Source organism: Cetorhinus maximus, chromosome 5 (genome assembly GCF_964194155.1).
Source record: "Cetorhinus maximus chromosome 5, sCetMax3.hap1.1, whole genome shotgun sequence".
In the NCBI taxonomy this organism is placed as follows: domain Eukaryota; kingdom Metazoa; phylum Chordata; class Chondrichthyes; order Lamniformes; family Cetorhinidae; genus Cetorhinus; species Cetorhinus maximus.
This window is the reverse complement of record NC_135883.1, coordinates 35,217,039-35,236,522: the sequence shown is the minus strand read 5'-3', so window position 1 is coordinate 35,236,522 and position 19,484 is coordinate 35,217,039. Positions and strand designations below refer to the sequence as shown.

The following is a 19,484-nucleotide window of genomic DNA, read 5'->3' as shown; positions in this document are numbered from 1 at the left end:
AAATGCAAATCTGGGACAATTTTGCCCCATGTTTCCAATTGTATTCAGGGTCCTTAGAATTCAGTGGCACCTCAACTTTTGGGGTAAACATAACCAAATTCCATGGCATGAAAATGTCGATTCCGTGAGATGCTTTCCAGGGTTGTACATTTCAGTATAATAAACCTTTTCAGAACATCACCTCAATCTATTTCTAATATGTTAAAAAAAAATAAAGCTGTGGGAAAGTTCCTATCTACAAAATCTTACTTGCAGTTGTCAGGTTTTTCTGTCATAAATTCCTATATCCACATTGATTATAGAAACTACAGTGGTAGTCATATCCTCTCGACAGCGGTGGTGTTTAAGCATCCCAGTTTTGTGTCTTCCAGTTCCTCAGCCTGTACTGTACAGAACCTCCTCTGCTCCAACCAACTCTACTTCCAAGCCCTTTCCAAACTATTTGGTATTTCCAGTTCAAAGAAAGCATAGTTTGTCAAAGAAATCCTTGTTTTATCCTTAATTTATTTCACTACCCAATTGTACAGTCAATGGCCACTGGTTGGAGGAGAAACATCAACACAGGTTTGTTGGACTGAGGGACCTGTTTCCATTGTATAATTTCTATGTAATTCTACAGAGAATGTTGCATTTTCAAGCATTGTTGGCCTTTTCGAGAATCCATGTGTATAATTACTCGGCCGAAAATGAAATCAAAGTATTAAATTAAAATAAGGAAATGTTATATACATTTAAAATGGGGACTGATTTAATGCAGTCCACCCAGTCCAATTAAACCCATACCCTCCAAGCCTGCTTCAGCTGAGAACAATTCACTGGTATAATAAATATTCTCAAAACATTGCAATTGTTGTTTAGTAAAATCAAACACCCTACATTGTTCAAATGCAGTTTTGTATTGGTGCTGCCACATTGTTTATGGTAATTGGCAGGGGAAACATTTTGCAGTAGGAACAATGTTCCGCTGGATTTCAATGCAATTAAATTTGTCAACTCTGGTCAGATTTATTTCCGGAAGTTTCATCAGACGGTCTTCTGCCTCCAGCCACTCCTGCCCAGTCAAACAGCAGTTTTTTCCCCCCGCCCCCGCGCCCCCACCCCGTCTCCAATGATTTTTATGATCAGTAAACAAAAGGATTCAAAGAAAAATGTAAACACAAAGCATGCAATTTTTTAAATGGCCTTTTGATTTTGCTTCTGGGTTGCACGCTGCAGCGTTCAGGAGTTTAAACCTTAATTTCGGAATTCTCCAGCACAATCCTGGAGGGTTGGCAGCCCTATGTCCCACGTACTAGACATGAGAAGGGATGGCTGGAAACAAGTTTTCAAATTGTTAGTATTTTCTGATCGATTCCAGAAACGTAAAAACTACCGTGACTTTAACTTTGAGTCAAGAAACTGTTGAGCGAGAAGCAGAGTTCAGGTTTCAGCTCGTTGACCTTTCACCGGTCTGTTTCTCTCTCCACAGGTGCTGCCAGACCGGCTGAGCATTTTCTGCATTTACTGTTTTCATTTCAAATTTCCAGCGTCTGCCGTATTTTGCTTTTGTGTTGAGAGAAACTGTTACCTGATTTCTCACCTGCGATGGGTAAGAAAGCTTCCGCTTACATGTCCTGAACCATCACATCCTGGAGTTGGACAGGACATGCCTTCTGTTTTCCCAGACTTCCATGAAAACTGTGAACCATTAAGGTAGCCATCCTTTTGCCTTTTGGCAGCCAGCGGGCACCCTGATGCACTACGATGAGACGCATACTTCCCAGTCACATGACCTTGACCGTCACACCCAGGAACAGGACATCTGCAGGAACAATGTGACATTCTCGACTCACTTTGCATATTTTAAACCCACACGAGAGTGTGGACAAGGAAAAAAAAATGTTCCAAAGACAATCAAGCAACTCAGATACGATCCAAATATGTGGTTTTAAATAAATGGCTGGCCAGTTATGTTTTCCCTTCATTTGTGTTTCCTGGGTGTAAGGAACCTATGTGAAGTGCCTTAGGCAGGTCTTAACTCAGCTCCTACTGGGGGGTAGCTCCACAGAACAAAACAAACCAATCCACAAATTGGCCTAGAACTGCAATCTAACCTGGGTAGCTTGCGCGAGAAATGAAATCATTCTGCCAGGAGGACAAGGGTGGTCTTCTAGGTTCCTGAGGCAGGTAGTGGGGTAGTTTAAAATGCTGCCTTGCTGTCCATGTGGCTGGAGCATGCCTAACCTGGTTGATATTGACTCTACCTCAGAAGCGGGAAAGTGAGATCCACTTCCCAATATTCATACCTTTCAGCTTGATATGAACAAAATAGGACAAAAACACAGGTTTTTAAAAAAAAAAGAAATATATACATTTGCAGAAATCTGCAACTTTCTTCCAGATGAAAAAAATTGTGAAACGTTCCAGAACTTATGAAGATATGGCCTGTATCTCTCCTTTTGCAATTTTGTCTCTAAGTACTGATTTCTAAGTAAACACTCAGAGGCATATTTTAAAAATTCATGGTCCTGGCATTAACCTTCGTCCACAAGAAGTGTGTGCTAGGGATTTGGCTGTGGAGATTAGAGAACACTGCAGCGGAGTGCAGGTTTGTAAAATTACCCCTTAGGATTGTGAGTTGAATTGACAGCTGGAAGTGGGACAGTGTGGCATTCACAGAAGAGTTGTGAGCCTGTCTGTAAATACTGTAAATTAATCAAAACCCTTTTACAGTTGAAAAATAACTCATTCAAAGACTGGGTCAGTCACCTCTATATTGGTGGAGATGGAAAGCACCCTGGGGATTGTTCAAAGGACTGACCTTTATATGTGTGTACCTAACGTAATGCAGATAGTGCCATAGTTTGCTCTTTTTAGACAAACGATTAAACACTATCATCAGTTGATTGAGTGCAAAGAGGTCAGAATTTGTACCATGATGATCAGTGTGATATTTCTTGTATTTATTTCATTTTCCCCACTCTTGTGTTTTTAAGCCCTTATCTTGGATGGGAACCCCACTGACACCATATTCTGCCAATATCTTTACAATTAATATTGATCATTACCAACTATACACACCAAACACCAGGTTTAGCTTTCATTGCAGTTGCTACAATTACTGGGTATGCTCTTTTTTTGCAGTATTTTACTCAATGACTTCTATGCAACATGGTTCGTACTACTTCAGGTTATCTTTTAATTCCTTTCCTAATAAGCAAATTTACACTTTGGTACCAAATGGTCTGAAACTTTGCTAACACGTTAAAAAGTGAAAACTGAAGGACTCCTCAGAATTTCTTAAAATTCTCCTTACATCAAATGCAATTCCATTTCGATCAGCGTGAAGCCAATGCGGTGTGAGATTAGGTGCTCCAGGTGGTCTTCCATCCCAGGCCTAGAAATGTGGTTATAGGTGACTTTGCATTCTAGTAATAACATGTGCTTGTGTTGATGTGAATTTGGAATCATGTTAAATTAACACAAAATGTGTATTTTAATTGGGCAGTCGCTAGTGCATTTTTATCCATTGATTTGATGCTGAGGGGCAAACTATTGCAGTTGAGCAAAGCTGTACTCACTTGATGGGCTCCTGATCTTCTTTGTCATCTTTACTTTGAGCAATTTTGATTCCACTTTTCTTTGCTCGGGGACAGCCTGAAAGACTACAGAAATATATGTATCATTAACTACTTAATTCAAACTGCAATTGCTCTTTATAGCTCACAACATATGTCAGTAATATTAAAGCTAATATTGTAAACATAGTATTTGTGCAAGCAGGGCAACAATCACATTTTTTCTTTTGGCATTTTTTTTTCTTTCTCTGCTCCTCTTCTGAAGTTGACTTTTCACTGGAGTATAGTTCCACAAGCTGTCATTGCCCTCTGATTCATCGCCCAAATGTCCATTATTCATGTGTGAGTCTCGACAGCGCGTGCCAGTAGGTTATTTGAGTACTGCAGGCATCAGCTGATCCTGCTCTCACCCCACATCCATACTTGCACTTCTAGCAGCAGTTTATCTCTCACCCAAGGCATTGTGGTGAGCTTGAGCATGCCAACCAGCTGAGATCAGTAGACTTACCAGAGACTGGGGGGGATTCAACCTGGGAACTTTTGCGTACTGAAGTTTTAAAGTACATTTGTGGTTTCCTCTCATTGACTCAGTTGCCATGATTCTATAATAAAAACAGGAAATGCGGGAAAAGCTCAGCAAGCCTGGCAACATCTGTGGAGAGAGAAACAGAGCTAACAATTCCAAAGAAGAGTCATACGGACTCGAACTGTTAACTCTGTTTCTCTCTCCACAGATGCTGCCAGACTTGCTGAGATTTTCCAGCATTTTTAGTTTTCATTTCATTTCAGGTTTCCAACACCCACAGTAGTTTGCTTTTATATTATTATGCCATGATTCTATGCTGCATTTGGGATCATTTTTACTCTTTAAGATAATTATTAAATAAATAATTATGCTATGATTATCTACTTGTTGACTGATTAGTTTTGACTGAGACACGAGATGCTGATGTTGCAAAGCAGTAAGACCACATAACCAGCAGGTGGTGCTCAAGTAAAGTGAAACTGGAAAATGTGCTGCTAAAGGGAGCAAAGTAATGATTCTGTGAAAATCAAACATTCTGGATTCAATAGGCGTTCCCAGATATTTATCTAACAAAACGTGCAGTTACTTTGAGCATATTTCAATTCCTCCTGAGCTTAAAAATAATTTATTGAATTGTTCTGTATAATTGCAAATCTATTTTATTATAAAAACTCAAAACATCCAGCTTTCTCCTTTTTCCATTAAATATTTATCCTTTTTCTCCCATCCAGACCATTTTCCAACTGAGATGGTAGGCTGACAACAAACTCCCAAATGTCTGCAGTGTCATTTATGATTTGTCTGGCAACTGGTGCAGAAGAGCAGATCAGCTAATGTCACCTCTGATCTTCTCTCCCTCGTGTGAGTAAATGACTGATTTCTGTTCAACGCCTATCCAGCAGCACAAATGTGGTATGAGCTCAACAATAGGTGCAAGCTGCTTCCTGCTACTTTACAAGTGAGCATTTTGCAACACCGACATGCTGCATTATCAGAGCTGTCGAGCTGGTCACATTCATCAGTTCAGCATCAATGAATCAGTGATCTCTATCAGTCTGGACTGACGAACAGGACTAGGCACCAGTGCAATTTCGTAAGTATTTTCACCGGGCCCCCAGTTCCTTTGGGCTTGGTCAGGGGCCTGCCACAAGGCCAATGGAAGACTGACGTGACCCTCCCTCAACCCTGGGAAAACAAGACAGATCCAGTTTATCATCTCCAGAAGCTCACGCAGTGCCTTTTAAGGTCAGAAATGCAGTTCACCATGCAAATGTTGTTGGGGTGGCTAGGGTGTGGGGGTGGGTGGCAGTGGTTGGGGTGGGGGGGTGGTGGGGGCAGAATCCAGGGAAGAAAGCCAGGGTCAGGACTCCCTCTGCTGGGAATTCCTGTTGAATTGGCTCAATTCAGACCCAGTGCATTTCTGAAGGTTGGGGAGGCTAAATCGGTGAGCGAAGGGGTTATGGCTAGTCTTGGGCATCATCTCAGCTCCTCCCTAAATAGTGTTTGTGGGCCTATGGTGGCGGAGGCGGCTGGGGGGGGTGCATGGTGTGGAAAACACTGCATATACACTCAAAGTAGCACTTTCACCCAGCCGCCTTTCCAAATGAAGTGTATTCCCATTGATCCTGCAAAATTTGATGGAGTCATCACCAAATTTAAAAGTAGACCTTCAATGATCTAACTTGAATGCTAGTGAGTGCATTCCAGGTCATCCTATTGGCTAGTATCACCATTACATGTTCTCTTGGCTACTTTCAAGTGTCGATGATTTTGAACTGAATGCAGGAGCCTTCAATTAGAATTTTCTAAATACATTAGATAAATAAAACGCACCACATGGGGCAGCATTTTCCCACTGGCGTATAGGGGCGGGCCCCACATGTCCATGCGTAAAATGACGCACGGTGATGTTGGGCGAGCGCCCCGATGTCACCGTGTGCCATCGCGATATTCCGCTGGGCAGGCATGCGATGATGTCTGACGCGCACCCGCCATTAATTAACGGGCCAATAGGAGCCACGCCTCCACAAGGGCGGAGGTGGAGAGAACTATCGGTCTTCTCAAGATGTGCTTCCGATGCCTGGACCGCTCAGGGAGTGCACTCCAGTATCCCCAGCTCGTGTCCCAGTGATAGTGGTTGCATGCTGCACTCTCCACACTCTGGCGCTGAAAAGGGGGGGCACTGTGGACAATGAAGATGTAGACGCAGTGGCTGTGGCTGCACACGATGAGTCCAGCAGTGAGTATGAGGATGAGCATGCACAGGGAAATGCTGAGGGGGTAGATGCTGACCCGGGCATACTCCAAAGAGGCAGGGACACCCGGGAGGCTTTAATCCAACGAACCTTCAGCTAGCACAACACAGATGGATCACCAGGACAAGCCTGGGCTGCTGCCTCGATCCTCGACACCTAAGTGCAAAATCTGCCAGGTTAGGAACAGTCGCTAAGGGCCTTGTTAATAAAGCTGAATGTCCAACAAAGCACTCATTACAGTTTTGGAAACCATACACACGCAGAAGAAAAGAGGCACCCTCAGCCATGGTGACATATCTGCATTTAATATGTCAAGCAAACAAACTTATTCCAAAAAAAAGACAATAGTTACAAATTAAAACAAATCATAAGGACCTCATCTCGGGCCAACACAAAAGCACCAGTGAAAAACCCGTGGTGAGCCTAAGGTGCCTTATGTTTACGTTTCCGGGTGCTACGTCTTGGTGCTGCCCGTCGCTCGGAGTGGCACCTGAGACAGGCTGCTCACTCTGTTGTCCAGTTGGCCTCGATGACCTTGGCGGTTGTCCTCTGGCCCGTGGAGCCAGTGCTGGCCCCGCCTGGGAGGGAGCTGTCAGTTTCACAGCTGGCATCTCCCCAGTTGTCGCAGACTCACCGGAGCGGAGCCCGCAGAGACGATAGGCAGCTGCTTCGGACCTCCCTGCTCACTGTGGATGGATGGGCACTGAGCTGGGAAAGTTGATGCCCAAACCATCTCCCACACTGGCACTGGCCAGCTGAGGTCAATGCTGATGTGAGGGCTTGCTGGTCCGAGCTCATCCCCAGGAAGCCTGATGGGTCTCCTGGAGGAGCCTCTCCATGAGAGTCACCACTCTCTCCATGGAGAACGCGTGGTGCTCAGACATGAGGCTCATTGCTTTGGCGATCGCCCGCGTAAAATCCTCCACCACAGAGACCAAGCCAAGCGTAGCCTCATGTGTCTCCCCCAGATGCTCCCACACACCCGGCCTCATTTCCTGCACCTGCTGCGTCGCGGACGACTCCAGAGGCTCATCATCAGGCACCAACTGAGCATATGCCTGGTCCCTTGCAGTCCTCCGACTGCTGACGCCATCGGCACTCTCTGTCTCTGCCAGCTCCTCCAGCGACAGTGAAGTGCCCTCACCACTGTGCCCCGGGACACCAACTGATGTTCGAGTTCCCACTAAGGTGCTAATATCTGCATTGGTGCCTGCCTCGCAGAAATGGTGTGACGCTGGTGAGACTTCATGCCCCTCAGGTGTGAAAGGGGGCCTCTGCTGCTCCTCCTCCCGGCCCTGCTCTGATGCTGCTGGAAGGAAGAACAAGGACATTGGATCAGTTAACGTGGAGACAATGACAAAGTGCATCCCTGTCCCCCCGATCATCATGCGCTCATCCTTCCATAACCAATGGTCAAGCCATGTTGCAAAATTAAATCAGTTCACATTCAGCACTGCCAGGGCTGTTGGGAGAACAATGCTGAGCTCACTGCTGGGCATAAATACCTGGCCGTGGCACCCCAGCCTCACTGACACCAGCAGCCCTGAGCGCATGGTGCCTCTCCAAATCCAGGGCCTCCTGCTCGAAGCGGCTAAGAATGGTGATCTGTGCCTGGCCACCACCAGCCCTCACCTGCTCTGCCGCATTATGAGCATTCATCTCCTGAAAATAAGAGATGAGCATTGATTAATGCAAATTGTACATGGACTCTCTTCGTGGACGGCCCAACCCAACCAGAGTGGGACATATCAGGGCTCCAGAGCCTCCTCACCCTGCTGCTGCTGAACACTCACACAAAGATGCTAGGCCTGCTCCCCACACCCCCACCACCCAACTTGGACACCTGCTGCCTACATCACATTAGGCATCACACAGTATATCCTTCCATAGCAAGGAGGCGCAAGCACATGGAGTGCAGAGGGCAGCAGATGGTTTGGTGCCACGCCACCTTGAAGCTCCCCTCCCAGCCTCTCAGCATCCTGACTTGGACATGTCCTGCAGTTCAAACACAGAGCCTAGGTGCAGCTCCTCCAGGTTGCCCCCGCACCAGTCATGTGGGACTCAGTGCAACACATGCTGCGGGGACAAAGCACATCTCTTCATCACCCTCTCAGGCTGACCTCCGCGTGGGCAATATCTACTTGCCCAGCCAGCAAAGGACAAATGCCGTCAATGATTCAATGCAGTCATGACACTCAGACTTGAGGGGGTGGGGTGGGGGGGACAGCAGTGGGGTAAGCCAATGCCAACATGGTACTCACCCTGCCAGACCTGCTCCGCTGGCCTACCCTCTGGAATGGCCTGCTCACCAGGAGCCCTCTGGTGAGCCCTTCCACTTGCCATTGTGAGCAGCCTGGCAAAGGCTGCCAGCACTTCATATAAACAGGCCGCCGGGTCGCCATTGGACCCAGTGGACAGTGCACTCCCGCCGCCGCCTGCCCACCCACTCCCACTATCCTCCTGAGTCGCGCATTACACTGCGCGGGCCTGATCACGAGTCCACACCTGCTCCTGCTCCACTTCCCCCGCCAACCAGAAAATTCAGTCCATGGAAAACACATACAGGAGGTATACTACATTCAGAGCATTTACCCTTTGGATGTGAATGTATTTAACCTGAGCAGGTGACTTCCTTGAAAAGAAATCGCTGCACAAATGGCATTTTATTTTTCTATATTAATTTCATGCTGCAAAAGTCATTTTTTTAATAACGTACTTGAGGATTACACATACTAAGTTTCTGACAAACAAAAAACACAACAATATTTGGTTTTGTATTGAAGATATATATGTGTTATATATATATAATCATACATATTTAAAACACAATTTTTTGGGGAGTTAAAAATTTTCATGAATTCCAAAAAAAAGCAGGCAATTGCATGGATTGCTTCAGTTTTATTCGTTATTGCCTCTCCCTTCCCTAACTTTAAGTGTCACATGACATGCTTCTTGCCAAGGTGAGCATATAGTTTGAATGCCACTGCTAAGCCTTCGCAATGCCAGCTGTTAAGAGGTACATAATGTAGGCTGGGCCGGCTACATCTGAGATTTCCTCTTCCTGGAGATGTAGCGAATCTTTGCTAAATCTCCATATCACAGCATGGTTGAGATCAGAAATCACCCAACCCAAGTGATGAAATATTAAAGAGACCATGTGAGGAAATCCTATTATATTGGGCAGAACACTGGGACTCCATTACATTGCACTGACATGCCATTCTTGGCTATTTCACCTTTCAAATTTTGCTTTCAATCATAAATGCACAAATTGATTTGAACAGATATTATAATTGTTTTATTGTTAAGTTCCTGTGCAACACAAAGATATGTAGAATAACATTATTTTATAGATATTTGAAGTGGTATAAAAACAGCCCATGCAGATATGTCACAATTGATAACAAAATTGTCAATGTCACAATTGATAACAAAAACTACAATTATTCCGAAGTCAAGGCAACCATTTTGTCTATGGAAGAAGCAAGGATCCAACAGATTAATCTATAAACGGCAGAATAATTGAAGCCATGCAATTAAGCTACAAGTGATGCAAGGTCAAAGATAGGGCTATATTACTATGGCATAATTTATCCAACCTGTACTCCCTTCAAGCAGTCTCTGTTGGGACTGTGAAATCTGTGAATATAACTGTGAAACATGTCTAACTGAGTACCCGAGTCTCTGAATACTGTTTGATGGGATCAAAATGACAGGGAAATCAAAGAGAAGACAAAGAGAAATCTGATGGATCATTTGAGCCTGGCATAGTGAACAAAATGGCATTGAGCCTGTTTGCAGCACAGAAGGGAAAACCATAGTTAAACAAATGATTGGGCAATGACACTGTAGAAACTGGATGATATTTCTACTCCAACACAAAATACAAATCAACAATTTGGTATAGTGATGAATGGGTACAAGCGAAAAAACAGAAAACAACCAAACAGAACATTAAGTACCAGGATGCAACTCAAGTGTATCTGATTATAAGAGAAAGCAATTTTAAATTGGCATAGATCAATTGTCGATGTGTGTGGGATTATTCTTCACAAAGGCTTCTAAGTTAAGGGGCAGACTGACAAAGTTAAAATGACTTTAATGTAAGAAAATAAAATTGAGAGGGGGCAATGCATACCTTCAAAATGCTGGTGTACATGAATAATGTAAATAGCAAATAGGCTATTTGAATTGGATGGCAAATTTAAATGAACAAGTCTCAAGGAAGTCCTGATATGAGAAGAAACTGGAGCTGAAAACTTGCAGCCCTTCCAGTACGCTCTGATGGCCTTTGACCCAGAAGCAGTACAGTGAGGAAAATTTGTAATTTCTTTAAAACGTCTGTGGAATCTGCAATTGCTTTAAAAGAATTTTGAAAATGAATTTTAAGAGTTTGCATCAATTGTAAAGGCATCAATTGCAATTTTCTTGGATAACAAGAAATACCAGTTCATCAGGTGACCTGGTGACCCTTAACATGGAAGCAGTACCAATGGGAAGGAAGTTAAGAAAGAAGCTGTGTGGCTGGCAGACAAAAGGAGAGCTACAAGCAGACGAGCTGAAGGTAATCAGCACACAGATGTAGACACAAAGGGAAAACAAAGAGACCAGAAAGAGGAACACAGGGAATTTGCGTTAGGAGAAGAAACAAATCGCTCTTAGGAATAGGTCAGTTTTGGTGGAAAAGCAAACGGAAGCTCTTGGAGATACTGTCCAAACTTGCTAAACAGGTCTAAAACCTGGAAAGCCATGTGAATAGCTCAGAGATGCTAAAGAACTGGGGTTTTTTTCCCCCCAGAAATGGCCAAACCGTGAACTGAGGTGTTGTTGATCGGTCAGTTGAAAAGGAACTCTGGAAAGCTACATCATCAAGACTGTCATGACCCAAAGGAGAGAGGGTTTGTAGAAGTGTGCCTTACTGATGATATTTGTACCCCTGAAACTTGAAGGTGAAAACTATTGTTGGATATGACTCTCCTGAATCAAGGGCAACATATTGTGGAATGTGTAGCTATGTTGTGTACTAAGAAGATGAAGTGTTAATTGTAAGTACTTCGCTCTTTTTATTACAGCTTCAGCTTTAAAAGCAAAGTTCCCTATGACAGGCTCTTTGGTTGTTGCTCATCTCATTGATTGTATTAATACAGGAGAATGGAGTATGGTGTCATTGTTATGTCCTGCAAATCTATTTGTAAATATATAGCTGCCAAGATTTATTGCTGAATAAGAGAGAATACAGCAATCTGAGCCTATATTTATAAATGCATATATTTGTTATAGTACCCCAGCTGCTGAATGCCCTAGAAATATGGAAGTGATGCCTATGCCGTGCTTCCAGACAGAAACACTGCATTTCAATGTCCAAAATTACCATAGGGAGATCAATGCTTGACAGATTTCAAGCCAAGTTACAAATAATTCAGCAATGTTCCCCTCACATCCATGACTTGTGTTATGCTATTAATGTTTTAAAGGTTTTGTCACTTTTGAGATTGATGATTGGTAACACCGGAGGAGTCCTGATCAGCATTTTGGAAGACGCGTTGTCGTTTGTGTGGTAGTTCCCACTTGTTCCTTGAAGAACCCAAAATTTTATTCAAAGATGCTTGGAAGGCCACTGTGACCTGCTCCAGCCGCTTGTATAAAGGTATGAATTTGCATCCAATGCAACCACATGATGAGACTAGTCATCCCCCTATAACCCAAGTCTTTTATATTTATCTCCAAGAATTGCCCACGTTAATAGAAGTGGCTACCCGAGCAGATAGCCAGCTGTTAGCATTCCATCTTAAAGCTGTGCAGCCCATTGGAAAAACATGCATTTTAAGTGACAATTGTAAATATTTGCCTGGATTTGTGAACACTTAACCTCCCTCCACCTGCCTGCTCTCCTTGATTCTTGCAAGAAAGCCGAAAGGCCCTAACATGAATTTGCCTCCTCCATCAAAACCTTCTGTCAAACCAGAATCTTGTTCTTCACTGTGGTTTCTGGTAATTCTGCACTTTCACTTCAAGGAGGTATCACTCTAGGGTAGGAAATGGACCTGAAGAAATGCCATGCCCAGTAGATAGAATCTGTGAACAAGAACCAGGGAACCATTATGATATAGTCTAGTTAATTGCTACATTTAAGTGATACATAGCAATTAGGCAGCTGGAGTTAGTGATAAATGAATTTCGAGGGATTAGCTTCAGGTTTTGGCCAACTAGCTAAAGACTAAAATTGGTCATAATTATGATAAATAATTTTACTCATGTTTGCTGAAATGAAAGTACTTATATTTTGTACACTATAACAAAATATGCCCAGTCAAATTAAACCAATTGTGGTTGGGTATATTCCTGTTATAGATTGAATGGCTGTAATTTGGCTTCTGAATTAAATAATTTATGCAAATACTGAGAAGCATGCTCAATAGTGGAGTCACTTTATGTACTGAGAATACTAAGTTACAAAGAAAAACTATAAACAGTAGCAGGCAGACTTACCCAGTCAAAGAAGGTCAGCTGTGCTTTTGCCTCCCAGGCCAGTTACAACATCTGGCCAAATGAGCTGAGAGGAAGTCTTGCGCGGCAGAGTTAATCTTTTCCATCCTATATTTAGTGCACCATTGAATGTTTTTTTTATGCTCCTTTCACTTCTTGTTGCTTTCAAGCGTTATGTTGTATTTTTAGGTCATCGCTTGACCAGCCTGCTGAGCTTATGGCTTAGAAATTATCTTGTGTGCCAAATCCATTTTACAAAACAAAATTACTGCCTTCATGATTAACTCAATGTTGTGATTGATGCAAAGCTTCTTCCTCAAGCTGCTCTTTTTGTATAGGTGCCTCCACGACTTTGTATACATTTACTACAACGGGAGCCTCATTTACATTTTGGAGCTAAGAAAACCTACGGCATAACTTTGATTCATATATTCACCATTTTTCACATGCATACTGGGCAGAATTTTCTGCCTACCGGGCGGGCGGGCCCAACCCAATCTCTGGCGGGCGGGGAGCCGATCCCCGCTGGAGAAGCGGGCCCCGCCGCCATTTTAAGTGGGCGGGCCAATTATGCCCCACCCAGCGTGACGCCCGGCGGGAAGCGCTATTCACTTCCTGTGCGGGAAGGGGGGGATTCCCCAAATGCGAGAGTGCGCCCTATCGCACATGTGCACGAAAGACCGCACATCTCCCTGAGGCTAAGTGCTGCTTCAAGGAGATCGCTATAAGTTGTTCAAACGTTAAAAATAGAAAAATTTAAAAATCCTTAACATGTCCCCCATGGGACAGGTTAATAAATTTCACGAAAGCTTTATTAAAGTTTTTTAAACCCTACATGAAACCTCATCCCGCCAGTGGATGAGGTTTCATGTTTTTTCAGAAGCCCCACGGGGCTCCTGGCCTGCCCACCAACATTAAGGTTGGACGGGCAGGTCCTTTAATTGTTTCAATTATCCTGTCAATGGCCTCAATTGGCCATTGACAGGTCGGCGGGCGCACAGCTGATTTGGCTGTGCCCCCGCCTTCCTGAAAATTTAAATGAGGCGGGATGGACCCTCGACATCATCCCGTGTCATTTTGCGCGTCGGTGAGCGGACCCCGCCCCCTGCTCGCCTACAGCAAAATTCAGCCCACTGAGTCTGTAACTCAGGGCAGACTGCACACAAAAACACAGTTTTTCACATACTATTCTTTGGACTCCAGGGTGTAAAATGGAGACAAATGAGTGCTGGAAGCAGACTGGTCAAGCAAGAAGTTCATACACAGGCTTGGGCATCATGCTTTTGTATCTCATTCATTTTTGGTAGGACAGAGTCCTCACAAATATGAAGGTTTAGATTCATATGTGAGTTGCTTTTGAAGATGTCCAGAGGTCCACACACTTACTATATCTGTAACAGCTTCCAGTAGAGATAAGCACCATTTTAAACAGCTGTAGGAATAAAATAATATTTATCGTAGAACTTCAAATGGATCAGCTTTGACACAGCATTTTAATCACACTCTAGTTATATTAATGTAAGGATCTTAAACTCATATCCATACAGACAATTTCATGTTTTAATTTAATTGATAATTGATGCTCTGTTCACAATTGACTTCCAGAGTGGGTGGATCTTGGAACACTCTGGATCCAACCAAAATGAATCTGCAGACTATCAAATATTGTAGGTTTGGCAGAACCAGGGCAGACTGTTGTTTATACTATTAATTCTAAAACAAAGTCCTTCAGAAACTGAAAGTGCTTTAGTCTTGAACTGTCACTATAAACAAAATGCATTTTTGGTGTCAGTAGTTAAGTAGAGCAGCACTGTCAAAACTGACATGGGGCAGAAAATAGGATAGCGTTTAGATCAGGCAATCAATTGCTTAGCAACAAACAGATTCCCACTGCGTTAATATTAATCAATCTCCATGACGAAAATAGTCAGCAGGTGTTGTCAAAGGTTTCTCTGGCCATTCAACATTCATCTTTGATTCAAGAAGTAATAGTGTGAAGTCCTGAAGATATTTTTACTTTGTAAGGCACTTGTGGATAAAACATTCTACCTGGCCAATCTGGAAGGCTAGCTATGCCCACAGACCAACACTTGTAAAGTATAATAGTGTTGCTACTCCAGTGGTTAATCATAAAATCATACAGCACAAAAGGAGGCCATTCAGCCCATTATGTTTCTGTCAGCTCTTTGAAAGAGCCATCCAATTAACCCCTCTGTTCTATCCTCATTGTTTTGCAAATCATCCTTTTTTAAGTGGAGATCCAATTCCCTTAAAGTTACCATTCAACCTGTTTCCACCACCCTTTCAGGCAATGCATTCCAGGTCATAACTCATTGATATAGTCAAGAAATGTACATCCGTCCAATAATAAACCAGTAAAGAAATTCAAAATATGAAGAGGCATTATGAAAAACAGCCAAATTGCAAGCTTGCATTTTTTGCTAGAGCAGATATTAATAAACATACTTTCTGGTTAACAAGTAAAATTGAGTGCAGCTCTCATTTGCATCTACTTATGCTGTCTGGAGGTGGATTGGACAAGTGTGGTCTGATGGGAACATGACCTGAACAGCTGGAGGAGTTAATTTATGTAACACAAGTGTACCATTATATACAAGCCCACAGCACAGAGGAAATATGGGCACTTCTAGAATCTTACAGGTAGCAGGAACATTGGAATCAGTGGTGTAGTGGTAATTTTGCTGTAATCTGTAATCCAGGGGCCCAGGCTAATGTTCTGGAAAAGGAGTTCAAATCTCACCATAGCAGCTGGTGGAATTTAGCAGCTGGTGGAATTTAAATTCAATTAAGTAATGAATCTAGAATAAAAAGCTAGTCTCAGTAATGGTGACTATGAAATTATTGGATTGTGGTTAAAAGCCTATCTAGTTCTCTCATGTTCTATAGAGAAGGAACTCTGTTGTTCCTGTCTGGTCTGGCCTACATGTGATGCACAGCAATGTGGTTGGCTCTCAACTGCTCTCTGAAAGGGCCTAGCAAGCTATTCAGTTGTACCAAACTGCTACAGAAAGTTGAAAAAGAATGAAACCAGACAGACTACCTGGCATTGACCTAGTCACAAGAAATGACCAATTCGCTCCTTACTAATATCTGGGGGTTTGTGCCAAAATTGACCCACAGAATAGTCAAATAACAGCCAGACATAGCCATACTCACCAAATCATAGCTTACAGCCAATGTCCTAGAATCCTCCAACACTGTCACCCCCAAAGGTGGCAGCACAGTGGTATACAGTCGGGAGGGAGTTGCCTTCGGAGTCCTCAACATTGGCTCCAAACCCCATGAAATCTCATGGCATCAAGTCAAACATGGGCAACGAAACCTCCTGTTGATAACCACCTACCGCTCTCCCTCAATTGATGAATCAGTACTCCTCCATGTTGAACACCAATTGAAAGAAGCACTGAAGATAGCAAGGGCATAGAATGTACTCTGGTCGGCAGACTTAAATGCCCATCATCAAGAGTGGCTTGGTGGCACCGCTACTAACCGAGCTGGCCAAGTCCTGAAGGATTATCTGCCAGACTGGGCCTGTGGCAGATGGTGAGGGAATCAACAAGAGGACAACACTTACTCGACCTCATCCTCACCAATCTACCTTTCACACCTGCATGTATCCATGACAGTATTGGTAGGGGTGATCACCTTTTGGAGATGACATCACATCTTCACATCGTGTTGTGTGGCATTATCACTGTGCTAAATGGGATAGATTCATAAGCAGCTCAAAGCAGGGCACCCATGAGGCGCTGTGGGCCATCTTACAGCAGCAGAGTTGTATTTCACCATTGTAGGTTCGCCCATTGGTTCAGCTGGTTAAGGCAGCAGTTAGCCGATTCATAAAGACCAGGATGGTTATTGGTCTGATCCTTGCTTGAGCTCATTTAATTGATCTCATCCAGTGTATCAGTAGTGTCTTTATAATTATCACAGCACTCATGATTTAGAAAAGAAAATCAGCCAGGGGTCTTGTTCCAGACGGACACCCTACTGGAAGTGCAAGTGTGTGGATGTTTCGAGAATGACAGGAACTGGTTTGGTTATAAAAACAGGAAATGCTGGAAAAACTCAGCAGGTCTAACAGCATCTGTGGAGAGAAACAGAGTTAACTTTTCGAGTCCGTATGACTTCTTCAGAGCTCTGAAGAAGAGTCATACGGACTCGAAACGTTAACTCTGTCTTTCTCTCCACAGATGCTGTCAGACCTGCCGAGTTTTTCCAGCATTTTCTGTTTTTGTTTCAGATTTCCAGCATCTGCGGTATTGTGCTTTTATACTGGTTTGGTTATGTTCCCCTTGGGCCTGCCACCGCTCACTATCCAAGTTCACACATGAAGAATGGCAAGTTGGGAATGGTATCTGTAGAGCTAAGTCCAGCAAGAAGTTAATCCTTTCATAAACAGAGGAGGAAAAGGACAGAATTGGAGGGATAAAAAGAGAAAATAAATTATTATACTGTTTAAAGGCCTATCGCCTACCTCCTATGAGAAGCATAGTTTCCAGTGATATGCCCAGATCCATCACATCCAGGGGTCGGACATCTACCAATGAAAAAGGACACCATATGGATCAGACAGATGTATGTTGAATCAGTTATAACATTTACAGATGGAAAACAGAGGACGAGAACTGCCAGTTTGGCAGCTGAGTGATTTTTATTGTCTCTAAAAACAATACTCAAATATAGATAACGGTAATAAATAAATCATACAATTTACAATGTTAAATTTTGACACTAGGTTTACGTGTGACAAAAAATACACTTTTTTACATATCTGGATGGTAAAAAAACTTTTTAAGCATAATTAAAAATGGATGAACATTAAAAGATTTTAACTAAAATAAAAGCTTCATAATTAACGTATCTGTCCTTTGCAGAGCTCGAGTAGACGTCATCCACTTAATTTGCCTAATAAACAACAATATCTGTTGCTTAAATTGAGTGAGTGCATGGCTATAAAAGTTGTAACGAAACAGTTTTATAGGATTCAACCATCTCCCCTGCCCAGGCCTTCCCTTTCTCTCTTTGCCAGTCACTCCCATGGCGCTTTCTCTTTCCAGTCAGTTGTGGAAGTAGGACAGCTATATACGTATTTATAATAACAACACTGCAGGTGACCAAAAGAGAACCTTTATGGAGCTGTCAAATTCCAAGCCATTACACCAAAAGAGAAATGCATGGTGATGTTGAAATTATTGTGTTGCTGGAGTATTATAAATCAAGGTGAATAATATCAGTGCAACATATTCACACTCTTATGAGAAATCCAATGACTCTACCCACGTTGAATTATAGCATTCATAAATGGAGCCAACTAACACAGTGCAGTTGTGTACTGCAAGTGCAGGACACAAATATTTAGTCAGGAAGAAAACCAAAATTACTTGGGCAGAAATGTGCAGAGGTCACCTCCAAAAGAAGCAACTAGGAATGGATCAACACAGAAATCAGCAAAACCAATACATCATATTTGTGTGCGCGTGCTTTAGCTGCAGGATTCACATGTGCTATGTGAATTATTACTTGAAGTAAAACTCAATTTTAACAAAATAATAAGGGTGATGACAAAATGAAGACTTCATTCATGTATTAATGCAACTTAAGTCTTACTTGAGTTCTTGTGAGCTGGTGGCCATCATACTTCGAATACTTTTGTCAGCCAAAGGACAGCCGGATAGACTGTAAGATATGCAAGGCAGAAAAGTCAACTCCTGTCAATTCCATCCAAACTTTCACACACATATATGACACGATCTGACAAATGCAGAGAAGCAATGGTTTCACTGCTGAATTGCTGATTGATTCATGCCAATAGTTAACCCTCTGAATATTTAAGTAATATTTTGTTTATCATTACCTATATAATTATAGAATCTATTTGTTAAAACATTGCACTTGTTTCTTTGATTGGACACATTTTACAATAAATAACTTTTAAAAGATATTTACATTCAATATCAAATAACTATGAAACAATGGCCGCAAATTTAAGACAACTAATCTGTGTAACTTAACATTTGCGTCATATTTCCAAACACAATACAAAGGGAGGTGTTTATAATTTATGCATGAAGTACTGACAATAAAGAAATTTTATTTCTGCTTACATACTATTCTTACTCTTCATGGCATTCAGCCCCAAAATTTTACTGATTATTGTACAGATTTCTGTGACAAACATGCTGCAAACTGTCAAGGAAATTCAATTGTCAAAGGGTTAACGTACAAGGTTTTTTTTTGCAATTCACTTGACAGCATTGTTCAGGTAAGCTGAAAACAATAAATTGAAAAGACAGTATCCACCATGAAAAAGGAAGTCACACCTTCTATGTGAGGCGTAATTACCCGTGACATGACCACTCCCATCACACCCTGGTGTTGGACATCTGTCACCAAACAAGAAAACAGCCAAAAATAGTAATTATGTTTTTAGAAAACTCTTTTTTTGATATTTCATTGTTTCCAGTTTAGCTTCACTGTCTGCAATGGCTTGCTAAGCATCCTAAGGAAAAACTTGGAAAAATGAAGCAATTACATAAATGACATTTTACTTACTTTAATTACATTGTATTAAGATTAAGAAATATTATCTGGCAAGAGAGTTTTGGGAAACGAACATTAAAAACAACATGTTGCATA

The 19,484-nt window shown here is 42.5% G+C and overlaps 1 protein-coding gene across 1 annotated transcript in view; it reads right to left on the bottom strand.

Moving 5' to 3' along the window:
• Positions 1-19,484, bottom strand: part of LOC144680561 (myelin transcription factor 1-like protein) — a 516,235-nt gene that overhangs the window by 51,032 nt on the left and 445,719 nt on the right. Inside the window, exons 15-19 of the mRNA XM_078541678.1 lie at positions 19,169-19,231; positions 18,456-18,524; positions 17,323-17,385; positions 3,561-3,644; positions 1,580-1,801 (exon numbers count right to left, since the gene is read on the bottom strand). Of these exons, the coding sequence (XP_078397804.1) occupies positions 1,580-1,801; positions 3,561-3,644; positions 17,323-17,385; positions 18,456-18,524; positions 19,169-19,231 (501 nt within the window). The remainder of the gene's footprint in view (positions 1-1,579; positions 1,802-3,560; positions 3,645-17,322; positions 17,386-18,455; positions 18,525-19,168; positions 19,232-19,484) is intronic.